Source organism: Hordeum vulgare, chromosome 7H (assembly GCF_904849725.1).
Source record: "Hordeum vulgare subsp. vulgare chromosome 7H, MorexV3_pseudomolecules_assembly, whole genome shotgun sequence".
Classification (NCBI taxonomy): domain Eukaryota; kingdom Viridiplantae; phylum Streptophyta; class Magnoliopsida; order Poales; family Poaceae; genus Hordeum; species Hordeum vulgare.
In genome coordinates, this window is record NC_058524.1 from 216,110,034 (window position 1) to 216,133,830 (window position 23,797).

The 23,797-nt window shown below is 45.3% G+C and overlaps 1 protein-coding gene across 6 annotated transcripts; it reads right to left on the reverse strand.

The window, feature by feature from the left end:
• Window positions 1-12,686: 12,686 nt before the first annotated feature.
• On the reverse strand, window positions 12,687-17,971 carry LOC123407728 (DNA polymerase zeta processivity subunit). 6 transcript variants are annotated; one of them, XM_045100927.1, is made up of 6 exons: window positions 17,717-17,957; window positions 14,294-14,429; window positions 14,124-14,189; window positions 13,896-14,008; window positions 13,324-13,513; window positions 12,687-13,212 (listed from the first exon to the last, which is right to left on the reverse strand). In XM_045100927.1, exons 2-6 carry the CDS (start codon window positions 14,319-14,321, stop codon window positions 13,016-13,018), a joined length of 594 nt encoding a protein of 197 aa, XP_044956862.1. In that variant the 5' UTR covers window positions 14,322-14,429; window positions 17,717-17,957; the 3' UTR covers window positions 12,687-13,015. The 6 variants fall into 6 exon arrangements, with proteins under 6 accessions (XP_044956862.1, XP_044956861.1, XP_044956859.1 ...); XM_045100926.1 differs by having other exon boundaries at window positions 14,109-14,189; window positions 17,717-17,955; XM_045100924.1 differs by having other exon boundaries at window positions 14,109-14,189; window positions 14,294-14,432; window positions 17,717-17,955.
• Window positions 17,972-23,797: the final 5,826 nt, after the last annotated feature.

Sequence of the window (23,797 nt, forward strand, 5' to 3'; positions counted from 1 at the left end):
AGTGTTGAGCATCTCAAGCGTGAAGTTGATGATGCGCGGTCACCAAATTCTACCAGTGATGATAAAGCGTCGCCTCCTCGTACTACCACTCAGTTCAATACCAAACCTTGGTCAGCAGTTGTGCCAGTTATGGAAGCAAGACCATCTTCATCACCCTAGGCATATGCACCTTCAGCACCAGCTCCATCTCGAGCACCTCCAGTATCAACACCTCCAGCTCCAAGAAATTCAGTAGAAGCCTTCGTCGACGCTCTCTTGTCCACTCCTGTTCGGGAACATTGCATGGGAAACAAGAAAATTCCTACGCACACGAAGACCTATCATGGTGATGTCCATCTATGAGAGGGAGATTGAATCCACATACCCTTGTAGATCGCTAAGCCGGAAGCGTTACGAAACGTGGTTGATGTAGTGGAACAACTTCGTGATTCAAATCACCGTCGTCCCACGATCCGTCCCGATCTAGCACGGAACGGACGGCACCTCCGCGTTCATCACACATACACCTCGATGACGATCTTCGCCTTCTTGATCTAGCAAGAGAGACGGTGAAGTAGATGAGTTCTACGGCAGCGTGACGGCGCGCCAGTGATGGTGATGATCTATTCCTGCAGGGCTCTGTCCGAGCTCCGCAGAAAACCGATCTAGAGGAAGAACTACAAAGTAGAGGTTTAGGGTTGCACGTGGCAAAGTTATCTCTAAAAAACCCTAAATCCTCTAGTATATATAGGAGGAGGGGAGGGACTAGCCTTGAGGCTCAAGGGAGCCCCAAGGGCGTCGGCCAAAGGGAGGAGGAGGGACTCCCACTCCAATTCGGTTTGGAAGGTGGAGTCCCTTCCTTCCTTTCCACCTCCTTCTTTTTTCTCCTTTGATTTTTTCCCTTGGCCGAAATAGCCCTATTGGGCTGGCCTCACCAGCCCACCAAGGGCTGGTGCGCCACACATGGGCTATTAGGTTCTCACCTGGGTGGGTGGCCCCGCCCGGTAAAAACCCGGAATCCATTCATCACTCCCGATACACTGCGGGCAATGCCCGAAATCTTTCCGAAAGCCAAATGAAACAATCCTATATATAAATCTTCGTTTCCGGACCATTCCGAAAACCCTCGGGACGTCCGTGATATCATTCGGGACTCCGAACAAACCTTCGGTCACCAGCACCTATAACTCAACTATACCGAAACGTCACCGAACCTTAAGTGTGTAGACCCTGCGGGTTCGAGAACTATGCAGACATGACCCGAGACACTCCCCGGTCAATATCCAACAGCGGGACCTCGATGTCCATATTGGATCCTACATATTCTACAAAGATCTTATCGGTTGAACCTCTATGCCAAGGATTCATATAATCCCGTATACCATTCCCTTTGTCCTTCAGTATGTTACTTTTCCGAGATTTGATCGTCGATATCCCTATACCTATTTCAATCTCGTTACCGACGAGTCTCTTTACTTGTTCCGTAATACAAGATCCCATGACTAACACTTTAGTCATATTGCTTGCAAGGCTTATATGTGATGTTGTATTACCGAGTGGGCCCCGAGATACGTCTCCATCACACGGAGTGAAAAATCCCAGTCTTGATCCATGCTAACTCAACGGACACCTTCAGAGATACCTTTAGAGCACCTTTATAGTCACCCAGTAATGTTGCGACGTTTGATACACACAAGGTATTCTTCCGGTGTCAGTGAGTTACATGATCTCATGGTCATAGGAATGAATACTTGACACGCAGAAAACAATAGCAACAAAATGACACGATCACATGCTACATTTATAGTTTGGGTCTTGTCCATCACATCATTCTCCCAATGATGTGATCCAGTCATCAAGTGACAACACTTTTATATGGTCAGAAAACCTTAACCATCCTTGATCAACTGGCTAGTCAACTAGAAGCTTACTAGGGACATAGTTTGGTCTTTATATCCACACATGCATTTATGTTTTCATTCAATACAATTATAACATGGATAATAAACGATTATCTTGAAACAGGAAATATAATAATAACTATTTTATCATTGCCTCTAGGGCATATTTCCAACAGTCTCCCACTTGACTAGAGTCAATAATCTAGTCTCACATCGCTATGCGATTTACATTGGAATGAATCTAACACCCATACAGTTCTGGTGTTGATCATGCTTCGCTCGTGGAAGAGGTTTAGTGAGCGGATCTGCAACAGTCATATCCGTGTGCACTTTGCAAATATTTACATCCTCTCCTTCAACATAGTCGCGGATCAGGTTGAAGCGTCGTTTGATGTGTCTGTTCTTCTTGTGAAACCTTGGTTCCTTGGCTAGAGCAATGGCACCAGTGTTGTCACAGAATAGAGTTACTGGATTTAGTGCGCTCGGCACAACTCCAAGATCCATCATGAACTGCTTCATCCAAACACCCTCCTTAGCCGCCTCCGAGGCAGCCATGTACTCTGCTTCACATGTAGAATTTGCTATGATGCTTTGCTTGGAACTGCACCAGCTTACCGCACCCCCATTAAGAATAAATACATATCCGGTTTGTGACTTAGAGTCATTGGGATCAGTGTCAAAGCTTTCATCGACGTAACCCTTTACGATGAGCTCTTCGTCACCCCCATAAACGAGAAACATTTCCTTAGTCCTTTTTAGGTACTTCAGAATATTCTTGACCGCCGCCCAGTGTTCCACTCCTGGATCATTTTGAAACCTTGCTGCCATACTTATGGCTAGGCTGACGTCCGGTCTTGTGCACAGCATTGCATACATGATAGACCCTACGGCTGAAGCATAGGGGACGGTACTCATCTTTTCTCTATCTTCTGCAGTTACTGGACATTGAGTCTTACTCAACTTTATACCTTGTAACACAGGCAAGAACCCTTTCTTGGATTGTTCCATTTTTAACTTCTTCAAAACTTTCTCAAGGTATGTGCTTTGTGAAAGTCCTATCAGGCGTCTCGATCTATCTCTATAGATCTTAATACCTAGTATGTAAGCAGCTTCTCCCGGGTCTTTCATTGAAAAACTTTTGTTCAAGTAATCCTTTAAGCTCTCCAAAAACTCCACATTGTTTCCAATCAGCAATATGTCATCCACATATAATATTAGAAACGCCACAGAGCTCCCACTCACTTTCTTGTATATACAAGATTATCCAACAACTTGTATAAACCCAAATGCCTTGATCACCTCATCAAAACGCTTACTCCAACTCCGAGATGCTTGCACCAGTCCATAAATGGATCGCTGGAGCTTGCATACTTTGTTAGCATTCTTTGTATCGACAAAACCTTCGGGTTGCATCATATACAACTCTTCCTTAAGAAACCCATTAAGGAACGCCATTTTGACATCCATGTGCCAGATTTCATAATCAAAAAATACAGCTATTGCTAACATGATTCGGACGGATTTAAGCATCGCTACTGGTGAGAATGTCTCATCGTAGTCAACTCCTTGAACTTGTGAAAAACCCTTTGCCACAAGTCGAGCTTTATAAACGGTCACATTACCGTCGGCGTCCATATTTTTCTTAAAGATCCATTTGTTCTGAATAGCCTTGCGACCTTCAGGTAATACTTCCAAAGTCCACACTTTGTTTTCATACATAGATCCTATCTCGGATTCCATGGCCTCTAACCATTTGTTGGAATCTGGGCCCACCATTGCTTCTTCATAATTCACAGGCTCATTGTTGTCTAACAACATGATAGATAAGACAGGATTCCCGTACCACTCAGGAGCAGTACGTGATCTTGTCGACATGCAGGTCCGACAGTAACTTGATCTGAAGCTTCATGATCATCATCATTAGCTTCCTCCTCAACTGGTGTTGCCTCAACAGAGATTTCCCTCTGCCCTGCGCCACCATCCTGTTGGAGCAGAGGTTCCACAACCTCATCAAGTTCTACCTTCCTCCCACTCAATTCTTTCGAGAGAAACTCTTTCTCAAGAAAAGCTTCGTTCTTAGCAACAAACACTTTGCCCTCGGATCTGAGATAAAAGGTGTACCCAACTGTCTCTTTTGGGTAACCTATGAAGACGCACTTTTTCGCTTTGGGTTCTAGCTTTTCAGGCTGAAGCTTTTTGACATAAGCATCGCATCCCCAAACTTTAAGAAACGACAACTTTGGCCTCTTGCCATGCCATAGCTCATATGGTGTCGTCTCAACGGATTTTGATGGTGCCCTATTTAAAGTGAATGCAGCTGTCTCTAATGCATAACCCCAAAACGATAATGGCAAATCGGTAAGAGACATCATAGATCGCACCATATCTAACAAAGTACGATTACGATGTTCGGACACACCATTATGTTGTGGTGTTCCAGGCGGTGTCAACTGTAAAACGATTCCACATTGTCTTAAGTGAGCACCAAACTCGAAACTCACATATCCGCCCCCTCGATCAGATCGTAGGAACTTGATCTTCTTGCTACGATGATTTTCAACTTCACTCTAAAATTGTTTGAACTTCTCAAATGTTTCAGACTTGTGCTTCATCAAGTAGATATATCCATACCTACTCAAATCATCAATGAAGGTGAGAAAATAACGATATCCGCCACGCGCCTCCACACTCATTGGTCCGCACACATCAGTATGTATGATTTCCAACAAGTCACTTGCACGCTCCATTGTTCCAGAGAATGGAGTCTTAGTCATCTTGCCCATGAGGCATGGTTCACACGTGTCAAGTCATTCAAAATCAAGTGACTCCAAAAGCCCATCAGCATGGAGTTTCTTCATGCGCTTTACACCAATATGACCTAAGCGGCAGTGCCACAAAAAGGTGGCGATATCGTTGCTAACTCTACATCTTTTGGTCTCAATGTTATGGATATGTGTGTCATCACAATAAAGATTCATTATGAACAAACCCCTCACATTGGGTGCATGACCATAAAAGATATTACTCATATAAATAGAACAACCATTATTCTCTAACTTAAAAGAGTAACCGTCTCGCAATGAACAAGATCCAGATATAATATTCATGCTTAACGCAGGCACTAAATAACAATTATTCAAGTTCATAACTAATCTCGATGGTAACTGAAGTGAGACCGTGCCGGCGGCGATTGCATCAACCTTGGAACCATTTCCCACGCGCATCGTCACTTCATCCTTCGCCAGCCTTCAAATATTCCGTAGTTCCTGCTTCGAGTTGCAAATGTGAGCAACAGAATCGGTATCAAATACCCAGGCACTACTATGAGAGTTGGTTAGGTACACATCAATAACATGTATATCACATATACCTGGTTTGGTGTTGGCCGCCTTCTTATCAGCCAAATACTTGGGGCAGTTGCGCTTCCAGTGACCCATCCCCTTGCAATAATAGCACTCACTTTTCGGCTTAGGTCCAGCCTTGGGTTTCTTCGTCGGAGGGGCAATAGTTTTGCCGCTCTTCTTGGAATTACCCTTCTTGCCTTTGCCGCTTTTCTTGAAACCAGTGATCTTATTGACCATCAACACTTGATGTTCTTTCCGGATTTCTGACTCCGCAACTTTCAGCATCGCAAATAACTCTCTGGGTGACTTATTCATCCCTTGCATGTTATAGTTCAACACAAAGCTCTTGTAGCTAGGTGGAAGTGATTGAAGAATTCTGTCAATGATAGCCCCTTGCGGGAGTTCAATCCCCAGCTTAGCTAGACGGTTTGAGTACCCACACATTTTGAGCACATGTTCACTGACAAACGATTTCTCCTCCATTTTGCAAGCATAGAATTTATCGGAGGTCTCATACCTCTCGATCCGGGCATTCTTCTCAAAGATAAAGTACAACTCCTGGAATATCTCGTATGCTCCATGACGTTCAAAGCGTTGTTGAAGTCCCGGTTCTAAGCCATACAAGACTGCACATTGAACTACTGAGTAGTACTCCTTACGCACTTGCCAAACGTTCAAAACATCTTGATCAGCTGTAGCGGGTGGTTCATATCCTAGCGTTGCATCAAGGACATAATTCTTTTGCCCAGCTTGTAGGATAAGCCTCAGATTACGAGCCTAGTCTACAAAGTTGCTACCATCATCTTTCAACTTAACTTTCTCTAGGAACGTATTGAAATTCAGGGTTGCTACTGCGCGAGCCATTGATCTACAACATAAAAATATTGCAAAGTTACTTAGACTATGTTCAAGACAATTAGAGTTTAGCTAATCATATTACTAATAAACTCCCACTCAAATAGACATCCCTCTAGTTATTTGAGTGTGGCATGATCCAAATTCACTAACTCAAGTCTGATCATCATGTGAGTTGAGTGTAGTTTCAGTGGTAAACATCTCTATGCTAATCATATCAACCATACTATTCATGCTCGACCTTACAGTCTCTTATGTTTCGAGGCCATGTCTGTACATGCTAGGCTCATCAAGTTTAACCCGAGTTTCCGCATGTGCAACTGTTTTGCACCCGTTGTATGTGAACATTGAGTCTATCACACCCGATCATCACGTGGTGTCTCGAAATGACGAACTGTCGCAACGGTGCACAGTCGGGGATAACACAATTTTATCTTGAAATTTTAGTGAGGTATCACCTTATAATGTTACCGTCGTTCTAAGCAAGATAAGGTGCATAAAAGGATTAACATCACATGCAATTCATAAGTGACATGATATGGCCATGATCTTGTGCTTCTTGATCTCGATCACCAAAGCACCGGCATGATCTTCATCGTCACCGGCGCCACACCATGATCTCCATCATCGTGCCGCCATCGAGGTTGTCGTGCTATCTGTGCTATCACTACTAAAGCTACAATCTAGCAATATAGTAAATGCATCTGCAAGCACAAACGTTAGTTTAAAGACAACCCTATGGCTCCTGTCGGTTGCCGTAGCATCGACGTGCAAGTCGATATTTAACTATTACAACATGACCATCTAATACATCCAATATATCACATCATGTCTTTGGCCATATCACATCACATGCATACCCTGCAAAAATAAGTTAGACGTCCTCTAATTTGTTGTTGCATGTTTTACGTGGCTCTACGGGTATCTAGTATGATCGCATCTTACTGACACAAAACCACAACGGTGATGTGCAAATTGCTATTTAACCTCTCTCCAAGGACCGCCTCGGTCAAATCTGATTCAACAAAAGTTGAAGAAGCAAACACCCGCCAGTCATTTTATGCAACAAGTTGCATGTTAGTCGATGAATCCGGTCTCTCGTAAGCGTACGAGTAAGGTTGGTCCGGGCCGCTTCAATCCAACAATACCGGCGAATCGAGAAAAGACTAAGGAGGGAAGCAAATCGAACATCAACGCCCACAAAAACTTTTGTGTTCTACTCGAGATTACATCTACGCATGAACCTAGCTCTGATACCACTGTTGGGGAACGTTGCATGGGAAACAAAAAAATTCCTACGCACACGAAGACCTATGATGGTGATGTTCATCTAAGAGAGGGAGATCGGATCCACATACCCTTGTAGATCGCTAAGCGGGAAGCGTTAAGAAACGTGGTTGATGTAGTGGAACAGCTTCGTGATTCAATCACCGTCGTCCCACGATCCGTCCCGATCTAGCACCGAACGGACGGCACCTCCGCGTTCAGCACACGTACAGCTCGATGACGATATCCACCTTCTTGATCCAGCCCCAAAAACCCTAAAACCTCTAGTATATATAGGAGGAGGGGAGGGACTAGCCTTGATGCCCAAGGGAGCCCCAAGGGCGTCGGCCGAAGGGAAGAGGAGGGACTCCCACTCCAATTCGGTTTGGAAGGTGGAGTCCCTTCCTTCCTTCCCACCTCCTTTTTTTTCTCCTTTGATTTTTTTCCCTTGGCCGAAATAGCCCTATTGGGCTGGCCTCACCAGCCCACCAAGGGCTGGTGCGCCACCCATGGGCTATTAGGTTCTCTCCCGGGTGGGTGGCCCCTCCCGGTAAAAACCCGGAATCCATTCGTCACTCCCGGTACACTTCCCGCAATGCCCAAAATCTTTCCGGAAGCCAAATGAAATAATCCTATATATCAATCTTCGTTTTTGGACCATTCCAGAAACCCTCGTGACGTCCATGATATCATCCGAGACTCCGAACGAACCTTCGGTCACCAGCACCTATAACTCAACTATACCAAAACGTCACCGAACCTTAAGTGTGCAGATCCTGCGGGTTCGAGAACTATGCACACATGACCTGAGACACTCCCCAGTCAATATCCAACAGTGGGACCTGGATGTCCATATTGGATCCTACATATTCTACGAAGATCTTATCGGTTGAACCTTTGTGCCAAGGATTCATATAATCCCGTATACCATTCCCTTTGTCCTTCGGTGTGTTACTTTTCCGAGATTTGATCGTTGGTATCCCTATACCTATTTCAATCTCGTTACCGGCAAGTCTCTTTACTCGTTCCGTAATACAAGATCCCATGACTAACACTTTAGTCACATTGCTTGCAAGGCTTATATGTGATGTTGTATTACGAGTGGGCCCCGAGATACCTCTCCGTCACACGGAGTGACAAATCCCAGTCTTGATCCATGCTAACTCAACGGACACCTTCGGAGATACCTGTAGAGCACCTTTATAGTCACCCAGTAACGTTGCGACGTTTGATACACACAAGGTATTCCTCCGGTGTCAGTGAGTTACATGATCTCATGGTCATAGGAATGAATACTTGACACGCAGAAAACAATAGCAACAAAATGATACAGTCACATGCTACGTTTATAGTTTGGGTCTTGTCCATCACATCATTCTCCCAATGATGTGATCCAGTCATCAAGTGAGAACACTTGTATATGGTCAGAAAACCTTAACCACCCTTGATCAACTCGCTAGTCAACTAGAGGCTTACTAGGAACATAGTTTTGTCTATATATCCACACATGCATTTATGTTTTCATTCAATACAATTATAGCATGGATAATAAACGATTATCTTGAAATAGGAAATATAATAATAACTATTTTATCATTGCCTCTAGGGCATATTTCCAACAACTCCATCATCGACTGCCGGAGGAGATAGAGCCCAGAGAGATGATTAGTTCTATAATTTTGAACTTTCTAGTAACATGTTGCCAAAGGTGGAGAAATGAATAGATCATTAGGGCTTTGAGAGACAGAGCTTTTGACTTTATTTTCTCTCGTTTTGGTTTTTCAAAAACTTTTGTCTCCTTGAATGACTTTATCCTTTCCATGTGTTTGATCAAACGGTTTGATTGGTTGATGCTACTATGTTATTATCTTTGAGCTATCCATATGGTGATCATTCACTTATCGTTTTAGTGTTATGTGCATTACTATTCATTTGTATCATGTATGCGCACCACCAAAATGTATGTGACATGGAAGAGTGACCCATGATCCTAATTGATTATGATTTGCATTCAAACGCAAATTATAAATAATGCACAAATTTAGGGGGAGCTCTTGCTTTTCACATACTTCTCAAAGCGTCGATGCTAATCACTGATTATATCTTTTGTCGAAGCTTTGATCTATATGTTGTCATCAATTACCAAAAAGGGGGAGATTGAAAGCACAACTGCTCCCTAAGGTGGTTTTGATAATTGATCACAACATATGCATCATTGGACTAATGATGTTATCCAAGTATATTTTAGAAAAGTTCAAAAGATGCATTAGCTAAACGTTTGTGTGGAGATGCCCCCCTTGATGCAAGGAAGGAATAAGATTGGCTCAAGCTTCAAGCTAGAATTCTCTACATTTTATATTTGTGAGGAATCACTTTTGAGTCCATAGGAAAGCCAGTACTATTAATAGGGGATGAGGTATTAAGATGAATTGGTTTCTCAAGTGCTCAGAGATAGCCACAAAAATACTCACCCATTCTCCCACATAACACATCTGTCTCAAGCCAAATATCCAAATCGGTGCCACCAAGTTTCCACATTTGGCCCTACCGATTTTCATCCGAGACAGAACCTAGCCAAACCCTACCACTTCGGTACAACCGATTCTGCACCGGTGCTACCGAGTTTGGGTGGCCAACCTTCTGTTCCTCGGTACACAAAGTCGAAATTTCTGAGTTTGCGTATCGGTGCCACCGAGTTGTGCCATCTGATCGTTAGTCACCTTTTCAGTTCTACTGAGTTCTATATATTGGTTCCAACGAGATTCAAAAGTTGCTACCTTTTGAGCAAGTCGGTACCACCGAGTTTGTAACTTCAATGTCACCGAGTTGGTCAATTATGGTGTAACGGGATTTGGGGGTTGCCTATATATACCCCTCCACCTACCTCTCATTCGCAGAGGAAGCACTCAGAACACACACTTCATTGCCAAATTCATTTTTTTGAGAGAGAGCCACCTACTCATGTGTTGAGACCAAGATATTCCAATCCATCCATTTGAAACTTGATCTCTAGCCTCCCCAAGTTGCTTTCCACCAAATCAATCTCTCCTACCCATGCCAAATCTGTGGGAGAGTGATTGAGTGTTGAGGAGACTATCTTTAGAAGCACAAGAGCAAGGATTTCATCGTTCTACCACATCTATTACCTTTTGGAGGGTGGTGCCTCCTAGATTGGTTAGGTGTCGCTTGGGAACCTCCTACTTCGTGTTGTGGAGTTGAACCAAGATGCTTGTAAGGGCAAGGAGATTGCCTACTTCGTGAAGATCTACCGTGAGTGAGGCGCTCACTAGTCCTTCGTGGACGGAAGCCATGGTGGAGTCTAATCACCCTCCCCACCCCCACCCCCCACCCCCCGTGCTCTAGGCATACTTTCGATCCTACAGGTGGGTTGGGTACCACCACTCCCCAAAGGCCCATGCGGCTAGGGCTTAGGGCTTCCATAGGGTGGCCGCCCCCCCCCCCCCCCTTGCCTTGGGGGCCAAGACAACCCCTAGGAGCATCGCCCCACCCCTTGGGGAAACCCTAAGGGGGTCGGCCTCCTCCCCTTACACCTATATATAGAGGAGAGGTGGGAGGGTTGGCCTTGCACCCTTCCCACGCCCTGGTGGCAGCCCTCCCTCTCTCTCGTTGTTCCTTCGTCCTTGTTCTAATAGTGCTTGACAAAGTCGTGCTGGACTAGCTCCACCACCACCTCCACCACGACGTCGTGCTGCCGGAGAACCCATCTACTACTCCACCCTCGATCGCTGGATATAGGAGGCGGAGACGTCATCGAGTTACACGTGTGCTGAACGCGAAGGTGTCGGTCGTCCGACGCTTGATCGAAACGGATCATGATTGGATCGTGAAGACGTACGACTACATCAACCGCGTTTTAAATGCTTCCACTTAACGGTCTCCAAGGGTACATAGGCACAATCTCACTCTCGTAGCTATGCATCTTATGGATAGATCTTGCGTGTATGTAGGAAATTTTTTGTTTCCCATGCAACGTTCCCCAACAAAACTTATACTTTATAGCTAATTCAAGATTGGAAATCAACAATGGAAGAGAAACTTAATCTTAGAGGCAAATTTGAACTAATGCTATCGCTGAAGCCAACATTGTTCTATAAGATATTTTTTCCTTTGAATATATTTTAAACTTTACTTGGCTTGCCCCTCCCCCCATTACCTAAATCGTGGCTCCGCCCGTGCATGGGGCGGGCGAGGGAGACGAAGAACACATCTAGACTCTTCTCTCGCAAAAGATGAGCCTAAAAAATGGGTGGACACGCCAACTGATTCATCCTCTTCGCATTTTTTACCAGCTAGACATAACTGTCAATGCGGATCGATTACGGTCAGATTCATTATAGGCATCACGTGTACTAAGAACGTGAGATTACTTGGCGTGTTTGTAGGGGAAAATTGGGTTTTTATCATTTATGCCACTAGCTGTGTCCCACTACTCACTTTTGTCATTTAAAATTATAACTCCTCAAAAATGTCATCATTGAGATGCTTGCTCAAATTGTCATTAGATACCTTAAAAATGCCATCGCTCCGTTCGATGTTTGCTCAAAAATGCCATTAGACAACCTTATTGTCAAGTCAAACCCGTTAACCATGTTATATGACCAAATTACCCCTAGACCCACATGTCCGATCTTTATTTCTGACAATGGTAAGTGTCGAGTGGCGAAGCCAGCTCAATGTGATAGCCTGGGCAACATATGAAGGCTCTTAATGGCCGACAACTATTTTGTGATTTGCCCATGAAAAAGCTGAATTTTCTTCATCCTTGCCATTATTTTAAGGAAGAGATTGCAAGCTGAGCCTGGGCAACTGCCCAGGGTAGCTGGGCGGTGGCTCCGCCTAAGTGTGGGCCCCACTTGTCAGGAGGAAGCAACCGAATAATTGTAGATGAAAATAAAAATCATTGTTACGAATCAAGTGAGACACACACTTTCTTGGAGTGAAATAAGGGAAGACATGACATGTTTGTAATGCGTATTTTGGTCATTATATAAACGGGGTTTGATCTGACAATAATGGTGTCTAATGACATTTTTTAGCATGCACTTAATGGAGCAATGGCATTTTTAAGCAGTTGCAATTTCTAATGACAAAACTGAATAGTAGTTGCAATTTCTAATGACAAAACTGAATAGTACTCCCTCCGTTCCTAAATATAAGTCTTTAAAGAGGTTTCATTAGTGGACTACATACGGATGTATATAAACATACTTTAAAGCATAGATTCATTCATTTTGCTTCGTATGTAGACTCATAGTGAAATATCTTAAAAAACTTATATTTAGAAACGGAGCGAGTAGGACACAACCGGTGACATAAATGATAAACACCCAAAATTGTTTTTTTTTTGGTATTCTTGGTGTCAGTGGGCAAATTAAGTTTGCCAGGGGGTCATTTAGTAAAAATGACACTATACTTCACGGGATGCTCTTCATCGTCTCACATCACATAAACACCCTCTTCTCTATGTCTTCTTCCCCTCGACGTCTACTCAAGAACACCTCAACATGTCCTTGTCCAGACTCACTACAGAGCACAGACAACAACCACAAAATAATAAAAACAGAGTAACTAGATCAGGCTACCCCTCTGCTCGTTTGTGACTAAACATGAACCAATACTTCGTCGCTACGAAGCAGGATCCTCTGCCTCTCATGGGCCGGGTTGTTCTAGGTAGAGCTGCATCTTCAAAGGATCACATCCCATTGACTTGATGGGGGTTATCTGCGGCGTCTGCATCCATGCCTTGATGTCCGTATGGATCCACATCCGAGCCTCGTCCTCCTCCTTGTCCTTCGCACCGCCTGCGGGGAGAGATCGGAAGTAGGCGGTGATCTCCCAGCTGCTATCTGTCACAAGGCAACCGTGGTGCCTCATAAGCTCTCCCGGTAGTCACCGCTGGCTGTTGGCCTTCGGAGAAAAATCTCGAGATATTCCAAGAAAGAGATGGTGTCGACTACCTGATGGAAGGGGCTTTGTGAGAGGTTCAGCGACGGACAGTTTGATCAAGAACGCCCGCAGAGCAAATTCCAGGCTGGACTCCTCTAACTCGGAGCCATAGGATTGGTTGACTGCAAGCTTGAACACAAACTTCTCCAGTGGCACGTTATCTTTGTCATGGAAGATGACCACGACCCTCTCAACCAGTCCCTGGGTTGTAAGAAAACTTATGGTTAGTTATGAACACATAACCAGCCTGAAATCTTTACACGATCGACAAAGTTTCAACACCAGCGGATCCTCAGATCTCAACGTTGTTGCTGGAGATTGAATCAAGTGCAATATTGATATATTTTGTTTCCTTCTTGTAATGACACAAGAGCCAAGTTCACAACAATCATATGGTCAAAGACAGAAGGCGGAACAGATGTCTACCAAAACTTTAAAGCTCAAGCAGCAATGTATGTTACAGTACTTAACCTATCAAGTTTCCCTGTCAATTTAATGAGTTCTGTTGATAATATAATCATCATAGTCAGCAAGCTGGGGGTGCACGGCTTTCTGGAGGAACAATCAGGGGAACAAAACACACCTTTTGTATGAAAGGTAGAAGGCCAGTAGTCACAGAGTGGATATAGTCAGCAAGCTGGGGGTGCACGGCTTTCTGGACAACTATATTCATGTACCTTCTCCTCTCAAATGCACCTACACATGCATTGTGATAAATCCATATCCAACCAAATAAAATGACAAATAGCAAAGTTACCAATGTGAATTAAATGCAAAAAAGAGGAGGAATCCTTACGAGCGGGATAAAAACCTTTGAGGAAGACAATGCAGCTGACAGCTACCTCCAGAAATTCAACAATCACTTGTGCAATTTGACCTTTTTAAGCCAACCCAAGTTTAGTGAGATGACAATGTGCAACTTTTCAAACATAAAATTCAGCTTACGGGGTAAAAAGCACGAACTGATCATAAGCACTTTACCCTGTGGTGTTTGATTCTTCCGATCCATGGCCCAGTTCAAGTAAATAACTAAATTCTGGAGTTCGGAACTTTCAGGCTGCTGTTTTCACATTCCCATGACCAACACAGTGATACAGGCGAGCGGGCACATGAAACCCTGCTGCCAGATTAGTTTAAGCCAGAGAAAGCTAAGCTGGGTTAGTAGGTTCGGGGTAAAAATATAACTGTCAGACAAGAACATGAGAGAAGAACAAATAAGTGACGCAGTGGACAGCTAATTTTCTGACATAGTAACATCACAGCAACAACTGTGGGTATTACCTAGCACAGATTGCAATACCAGATGGAAACATCTCAGATAGACAAATAAAATCAGGATAACAGTGTGCACCCAGTTGCACATTAAGTGGCTCATGACATAAACTAGTGGTTGGGGCCCGCCATTGTGGGCGACTTGAGAGTAAGCTGTGCGTATGTTTCTCCCTCTTAAAGAAAAAAAGGAAGAAAAAAACCTCTCCTTCATATCTCAAAATAAAAAATAAAACCTTTCTCGCAACACGTGGATGTCACATCCATCTCAAAAAGAAAAAAAAAACTAGAAAAACTTTTCTCGGGGAAAAAAAGTCTCACTTCCATCTTCCAGAAATAATCTCCAAAAAAATCAAAAACTTTCTCACCACGGCCAACCAGCATGCGCCACGTGGCATAGCTGGCTGGCCGCCCTTTCACTCTGCCTTAATGGGTTTGATGTCTGGAAAATAAACTTACTGCCTCAGCGAGAAACGCAAATACGTAGAAATGCTTCGGGTTTCATCATTTCATAAAAATAAGATTATAGAATCATAGGTACCGAGGTATGGTTACCATAGAAATGTATTAGCTTTCACATCAGGAAGGACTCTGCTACTAACAGTTCATTAATCCCTAAAAGAGTGCTGTATATAGCTTCAGTTTCAAAATGTGACTCGTCCCCTGCAAAGAACTCATGCACGCATCCATCCACTTCAATGAAAGAGCAACCAGGCAGCTTGGTCTTTCTGCCACTGTATATTCCTGTCCTCACTTTATTTGCATCAACCCACCTTGATGTGGTCGCATAGACAGTAGAAAGTAAAACGTCCCCTCCACACTTGTTTGGCTCCAATACTTGGATCCTTTCTGCTACATACTCTGCAAGTCCCACCTCTCCACAGGTTCTGCAGGCAAACAACAACGACCGCCACATTACCGCATCAGGAGCGATAGGCATCTCTTTAATGAACTGCTCTGCCTCTGCCAATAACTTAGCACGCCCCAGGAGATCAACCATGCACCCGTAGTGTTCGATCCTTGGGGCAATACCGTAAATACTGGACATGCGATGGAAGTGACGGTATCCTTGTTCAACTAATCCTCCATGGCTGCAAGAAGTTAGGACACCCAAGAAAGTTATCTCATTCGGCATGACTCCACCCTCTTCTTCCATCTGCGCAAACAAATCTAGTGCCTCACCAGAGAGGCCATTCGCAGCAAAGCCCATTATTATCACTGTCCAGGAAAAATTATCCCGCTTGACCATTCCACAAAATATATCATAGGCCTTTTTTATATTCCCACACTTTGAGTACATGTCAATCAATGAATTTTTCACAGAAATATCCTTCCCTAAACCATGAATGTCACAGTAAGCATGGACATACCGTCCCAAGTCCAGTGCTCCCATCTGGCCGCATGAAGATATAACAGTAGAAATTGTTGCATCATCAACTTTCACTCCAGCAATTTGCATGTCTCTGAATAGCTTAACAGCCTCTTTAGACTGACCTAACTGTGTATATCCAGAAATCATTGAGGTCCAGCAAACTGCATTCCTATCAGGCATTCCATCAAAAATCCTGCGAGCATCTTCAACCTGCCCACACTTTGCATACATACTAATCAAAGAGGAACCCATATAACAGTTAATCTCAAAACCATTCGTCACGAGTAGTGCATGACAGAGCTTTCCGACCTTCATCATGCATGTCCTTGCACAAGCAACTAGAGCATTCAGCAAGGTGACATCATCCAGCATAACTTGCCCCTTGGCCATTTGGCTAAAAGCTTGCAATGCCTTATTAGGCAGCCCAGCATGTATGTATCCAGCAATGATTGTATTCCAAGAAACAGTATCAGAGGCTCCTTTGGGAGCAGAATCAAGAACAGATCTTGCAGTAGATGGATAACTACAAGACGAGTACATATTGATAAGAGTATTAAGGACAAACGTATCAGAACTTAAGCCGAGTTTCACAGAAAGGGCATGGAGCTGGGCACCAACAACAACGGATGGCATGCGGGCGGCGGTAGAAAGAGCGGCGCTAAGGGAGAAGTTATCGATGGGCATGTAGCCAGACCGGCGGAGTAGGGAGAGGAATGAGAGGGAGAGAGATGGGACAGGCCCCGAGGAGAGTGAGCGAAGGACAGAGTGAAGCAAGGGTACCCTGAGCAAAAGACCTGAGACAGTTGCATAGGATAGGAGAAGGGGGAGATGACGGTGGGTTAGGCGGGAGATTGGGACGGGGAGGACATATTTACTTCCAGGGAAAGCCTTTCTTATAATGGAGAAGGACCGTGTCTTCACATCGAGCATTCGCGGTGACAAGCACATCTAGATTCTCAATGGAGCTGACGATAGCGGGATGGAATGGAGTGTAGCTGTCACGCAGGGAAGCAACCGGATGATACAGGAAGCTGTCACCCAGCACTGCAACCTACATTAAAGGAACCTGGCATAAGACATTGTTTTCTATTCGAATAGGGGCAATTCTCCATTTCCATCAGCAATAACAAAACCAAAATTATCTTTCTTGCACACAGAGATTGGAAACCACACACTGACAAGAGTATCAGCACCTATTCAACTCCTGAACTCTAGCAAACTGTAACGAAAATAAATGCTAGCAGACACGCCAATGCTCAACATGAGATATCGCAGACATCAAGCAGACATAGCAGACTTTCCCAGGTAGTATCAGATAATGTTTTTACCATGTTTGCAGGTTATCTATCAGGACCACCGCTCCAAGTTAGCTTCACAACAAATTGCACAATTTGCTAAGGATCACTACGGGCACGGGGTTTCGTGTGGGGATTCGATTTCTTCTCTTTATGGAAGCAACTGCTACTAGCAATGGTGTAGCCTGGATTAGCTGCCGCCCTGGGCCAAAAGAGGGGAGGAAAAACACCCCCAACAACTAACACCAGGTTTACACAGGCATATAAAAAAGCTCGTCTTACAGGAACAAAAATTACTGAAATTAAATTGAAACAAAAATTACCAAAAGGCTTTCTACATTGAACTAACAAACTCTAAACTAAATGAGCTAATCATCGATGATGTTGAACATTTGAACGAATCAATAAAAAATCATTAAGTCAGTAAGGCATCAGGTAGTGTAGATCAGAAACGGGACGAACAACAACCTGGGAAAGCTAGGGCTTCTTTACCACCAATGTGAAATACACCTGGATGATTAGTTCCTCGCGCCGCGCCAGTTGGTAGAGGAAATGAGGAGAAGAGAGCCCCTTCGCCTCGTGATGGTGGCCAGCGAGAGCGTCTTAGTCGGAGGCGGGTGACTGGAGGCGGCGGAGGGCGGGGAGCGATGCGGCCCAGGCAAAGGGCACGGAGCTGAGGGAGGACGAAACGAACACGGTAGTGTAGCTCCAGATCTGGACCACCCGAGAATGATCCAACGTGCAGAAAGCAAAGGCTGTTTCTTCTTAATTTCGTCAATAAAATAAAATCCGCTTACATCCCACGTTACAAGCACGATGACCAAGTAACACGGAAAAAAATCCTATGAGACCTGGATGGTTGACACGTGGCATCTCTAATCTTCAAGCCTCTAATCCCACTTTCATTAGCTTTTGAATCTCGGGTACGTGGTCCCGATTGCAAACGCCTCATTCCTGACTCTAATAGGCTTGCTTCATGGGCTTCAACAGACACGTAACTTCAAAGAATTAGGTTTTTATTTTTCTCGGCCACGTCCATGACGGCCACGCCAAACGACTTTGGTGCGGCGACTGCACATCACGATGTCGCGATGATTTGTCGTTTATGGCGGCACTGACCATGTAGGAGGACCTCATCACCGAATCAGACCGCTCATCCATGGTGGTTGTATGCCATGTTGTTGCCCCGACGGACATCATGTTCCCTGCAGGCGTGCACCAAGGCGTCATGGGGGACGGCCGGACCGAGTCCGTGTTGGTGGCGGCCGTGCGGCAAGGTGTGCAGGACAGGCGGACGAAGTCCACGGTGGCGGCGGCTGTACGAGACTGCACCCATACGACCACATCCATCAGAGGAGAGGACGATGTCAGGGTGAGCAAGCTGCATGTGAATAGCCATGTGCTAGCTCTTGGTTGATTAATTTCATTATTTTTGTGCATGCATGCGTACTTAGTCATGCTAGCCGCTGATAATCATATAGCAGGCTGATGTTAAGCCAAAGCATAATATCATATGTTGTAGAAGCAAAGTTGAAAGTGATTAAATTGATGATGTTTGACATTATGCAGTTTCAATGGCTCGAAGGACAGGAAGTGTTGCATCCTTTATCGAGGAACAACGCAATGTATGAGTCGAGCCATGAGCTTATGACACCGAGCAAAAAGAATGATAAAGGAGAAGACAATTGTTCGATTGAGAAGGTAAAAAAATACTGCAATGCATCGACTTTAAAAATAATATTTATACTACAATGTTGATGAAGTCGGTGTATTTCATGTGTGTAACAGGATAATCCGAATGCATCTTCAGATAAAATTGTGCCAAAGGAAGGAATGTGTTTTCATTCTGAAGATGAGGCATACGAGTTCTATAATGCATATGCAGAAAAGAAAGGATTCAGTGTTAGGTGGACACACACAAAAAAGAGAGCAGGCGATACCTTATCTGCTAGGTATTTAGTTTGCAGTAAGGAAGGAGTGAAAGAAAAACATAGCACACATGAGACGAGGAAAGAACAAGCTTCTACGAGGACAGCTTGCAAAGCTCGTGTCCAGTTCCATATTACTCCAGCAGGTGTTTGCATGATTCAAAAGGCTGTCATTGAGCACAATCATCATATGGTATCTCCGGAGAAGGCACACATGTTAAGATCACAACGGCAGCTACTAGATGTCGATAGACAAATGATCGACGACATGCGGTCAGCAGGAATATGACCATAAAAATATACAATTATTTTGAAGAATGGTGTGGAGGAGCAGTAAATGTGCCTTTCTTGGAGATGGATTCCAATAACTACATAACAAGAGAGCGTAGAAAGTATTTGGAAACCAAAGATGCCCAAACTCTCGTGGAGTATTAAAGAACAAACAAGCTGAAGATCCATCATTTTTCTATGCTCTTCAACTTAATAAAGAGGATGGTACAATAGCAAATTTCTTCTGGGCTGATGGACAATCAATAATGGATTATTCATCCTTTGGAGATGTTACTTCTTTTGACACCACTTTCTCCATTAACAAGTTTGAAATGCCATTCGCTCCACTGGTGGGTATTAACCATCACAAGCAGACTATTGTTTTTGGTGCTGCAATATTATTTGACGAAACTGCCGACTCGTTTGTGTGGCTTTTTAGCACCTTCCTACAAGCAATGTCCGATAAGGAGCCAAAAACAATTTTCACCGATCAGTGTGTTGCAAGTATAATGCAATTGGAGAAGTATTCGCAAATACAAGCCATCGCCTTTGTCTTTGGCATCCATACCAAAATGTTGTTAAACATCTAAGTCATGTTATCGCCAACCATCCAGAATTTCTTACGGAACTCAAGCAGTGTGTATATAAAGAAAGGTCAGTTGCACATTTTGAATTAAGATGGCATGATTTATTGGTTAAGTATAGCCTTGAGGATAATTCTTGGATTAACAACATGTTCAAATTTTGTCAGAAATGGAAAAGGTCTGCACACTTAAGGTTCGGTGATGTTTCGGTATAGTTGAGTTATAGGTGTTGGTGATCGAAGATTTGTTCATAGTCCCGGATGAGATCATGGACGTCACGAGGGTTTCCGGAATGGTCCGGAAACGAAGATTGATATATAGGATTGTTTCATTTGGCCTCCGGAAAGATTTCGGGCACTGTCGAAAGTGTATCGGGAGTGACGAATGGGTTCCGGGTTTTTACCGGGAGGGGGCCACCCACCTGGGAGAGAACCTAATAGCCCATGGGTGGCGCACCAGCCATTAGTGGTCTGGTGAGGCCAGCCCAATAGGGCTATGTCGGCTAAAGGAAAAATCAAAGGAGAAAAAGGAAAAAAAAGAGGGAGGTCAGAAGGAAGGAAGGGACTCCTCCTTCCCAAACCGAATTGGAGTGGGAGTCCCTCCCCTCCTCCACTCGGCCGACGTCCTAGGGGATCTCTTGAGCCCCAAGTCTAGCCCCTCCCTCCTCCTATATATACTAGAGATTTTAGGGTTTTTGAGACACAACTTTTGCCACGTGCAACCCTAAACCTCTACTTCGCAGTTCTTCCTCTAGATCGGTTTTCTGTGGAGCTTGGGCGGAGCCCTGCAGGAATAGATCATCACCATCACCGGAGCATCGTCACGCTGCCGGAGAAATCATCTACTTCCCCATCTCTCTTGCTGAATCAAGAAGGCGGAGATCGTCATCGAGCTGTACGTGTGCTGAACGCGGAGGTGCCGTCCGTTCGGTGCTAGATCGGGACGGATCGTGGGACGACGGTGATTTGAATCACGAAGCTATTCCACTACATCAACCGCGTTTCTTAACGCTTCCCGCTTAGTGATCTACAAGGGTATGTGGATCCGATCTCCCTCTCGTAGATGAACATCACCATGATAGGTCTTCGTGTGCTTAGGAAAAAATTTGTTTCCCATGCAACGTTCCCCAACATTTCGGGGGTCCACCGGCAAGGGCCACCAGCTCCAAGTTGCTACATGGGCTAAGAGTGGGTGGGAACCAGCCCATATATGGGCTAGTGCGCCTCCACAACCAGTCGAAGGCGCATAAGGGGTGGAGAGAGGGGAAACCCTAGGCGTGGGAGGCCACCTTGGGCCTCAAAGGCCCACCCTAGGGCCCTCCACCCTTGGCCGTCACCCTCCTTGGCCTCTAGGGCTGCCACACCCTTTAGGGTGGGAAACCCTAAAGGGTGGGCACCTCCTCCCTCTCCTCCTATATATAGTGGTGGTTTTTGGCAAATTTGAGACAACAATTGCCTCTCTCTCGGCGCAGCCCTACACCTCCTCCTCCTCCTCCTCCGTAGTGCTTAGCGAAGCCCTGCTGGAGTACCACGTAGCTCCATCGTCACCATGTCGTCCTGCTGCCAGAGCTCTCCCTCAACCTCTCCTCCCTCCTTGCTGGATCAAGGCGTTGGAGACGTCACCGGGCTACACGTGTGTTGAACACGGAGGCACCGACGTTCGGTGCATAGATCGAAATCCACCGCGATCTGAATCGCTGCAAGTACGACTCCATCAACCGCATTCTAGCAACGCTTCCGCTTAGCGATCTTCAAAGGTATGATGATGCTCTACCCCTTTCCTTGTTGTTGGTTTCCCCATAGATAGATCCTTGCATGACGTGGGAATTTTTTTGAAATTACTACATTCCCCAACACACCTCTTGTTCCAGCTATTGTTGTTGTTGTAGGAGCTGGATTAGAAGCTCTTGGTGGTGGTGTAGGAGCTGGATTAGAAGCTCTTGGTGGTGGTGCAGGAGCACCACCAGCAGCATTTGAATTCCTTGAAGTAGGCTGACATAAAATGGAAATATGTTATAAAATAGTACAAGAAGATAACATGTGTTGGGGATATTACCTGCGGTATGACCCGTCCTATTGGGCCGAGTCAGGAAAACGGCGACTCATATATACATGATTAATATAAGCCTTGGTTTGGGCTTGGGGCGTGTTGAGAGACTTTGCCAGAGGGCCGCCAAAGACCATGAGCCGAATGGCGGTTCAAGATTGACGAAGAAGATAAGTCGCCAAGGAGTCTTCCTTGGCTTGGTAACATGGCGACTTAGAGATAAGGAAGGCCACGATTTGTAATGTGGCCAGGACTTTGTAAACCCTGGGGCCTCGACCAGTATATAAAGGCGAGCCTTTGGGGTAGATAGATCAGGTTAGAAATCATCGAGAGCTAGGTCAAGCGAGTTACGCCCTCCTTATAATCGAATCCATCATCAATATACATAGAGGAGGACGTAGGCTTTTACCTCCACACGAGGGGTCGAACCTGGGTAAATCTGAGTCTCGCTTTCGCTCACTCCCTTTGAGTCGCCACCAAGGTGCGATGGCTCCTTAACTAAGTCCTTTCGCAAGGACATCTACCGTGACAAAACCACGATAGTTGGCGCCCGCCATGGGGCTTGCGCATGGTGGAGTTGAGTTCTCAAAGGGAGCCCTTCTAGGGTCAGGAAGCTACGCGGTCAGCGTCATGATGAAGAGCCGCCGAGGAAAATACTACATCAACAACTCGCAGTGGGGACCTCAGGTCAATTCAATCGAATCTGGGTACAGGGTCCCCTTCAGCAAGATCCACGTCTTCATCGGCCAGATCGGAGCACCCATGCCTGAGCCGTACACCGTCACCGACATCATCGAGCCGGCTCGGTACATCCGTCCCATCAAACATCAAGACTGGTCACGTAACATTTTCGTTGGTTTTACGCAGGGAATCGACCTGCCGGATGAGCCGGTGATCCAGGAGGTCACTCCCGTCAATTCGGACGTCGAGTCGTCCATGGGCGATACAAATTTGATCTACACACTCCGCGAAGGACAGCTTGGGGGGTTGCCAGAGGCAGTAATCCCTGAGGAAGTCATGGGTCCGCACCGTCAAGTCGCCATCTACATGGCGGGGGCAGCACCGCCTCAGCCAAGCCCGACGGGTAACAACGAAGCCAGCGGATCGGGGAAGGCTCCAGCCGAAGCCATGACGGATCTGGTAGCAGAAACGGCCAAAATCATGGCGATCCCTGTGACAGCGGAAAATCAAGAAACTGTCAACGCTGAGCTGGCAAAGTTGAGAGAAGACATGGCCAAAATCCAGAGTGACATAGAGGAAGAGGCCGCCAGGATGGCGAGACACTGGGCCCAGATTGTTGCAGGAGACGGAGCGACTGAACACTGAGGGGTGGCGGCTTGAGCAATAGTAGCGGGCTTCTGATGAGATCCACCAGAGGAGGCATCGCGGTCGCCTGCCAACCGACTTAAACCCAAGCCGGCTCTTCGACAGCCCACATACACTGGGGGGAACCCAATCGGCCATGGCAGACCGCCCTACGAGGCGAACCGGCTCAGCCTATGGAGACTCATGTGATAACCCACAAGTATAGGGGATCGCAACAGTTTTCGAGGATAGAGTATTCAACCCAAATTTGTTGATTCGACACAAGGGGAAGCCAAAGAATATTCTCGAGTATTAGCAGTTGAGTTGTCAATTCAACCACACCTGAAAGACTTAGTATCTGCAGCAAAGTAGTGTGATAGCAATAGTGGCAACGGTAACAGTAGCAGCAGTGACAA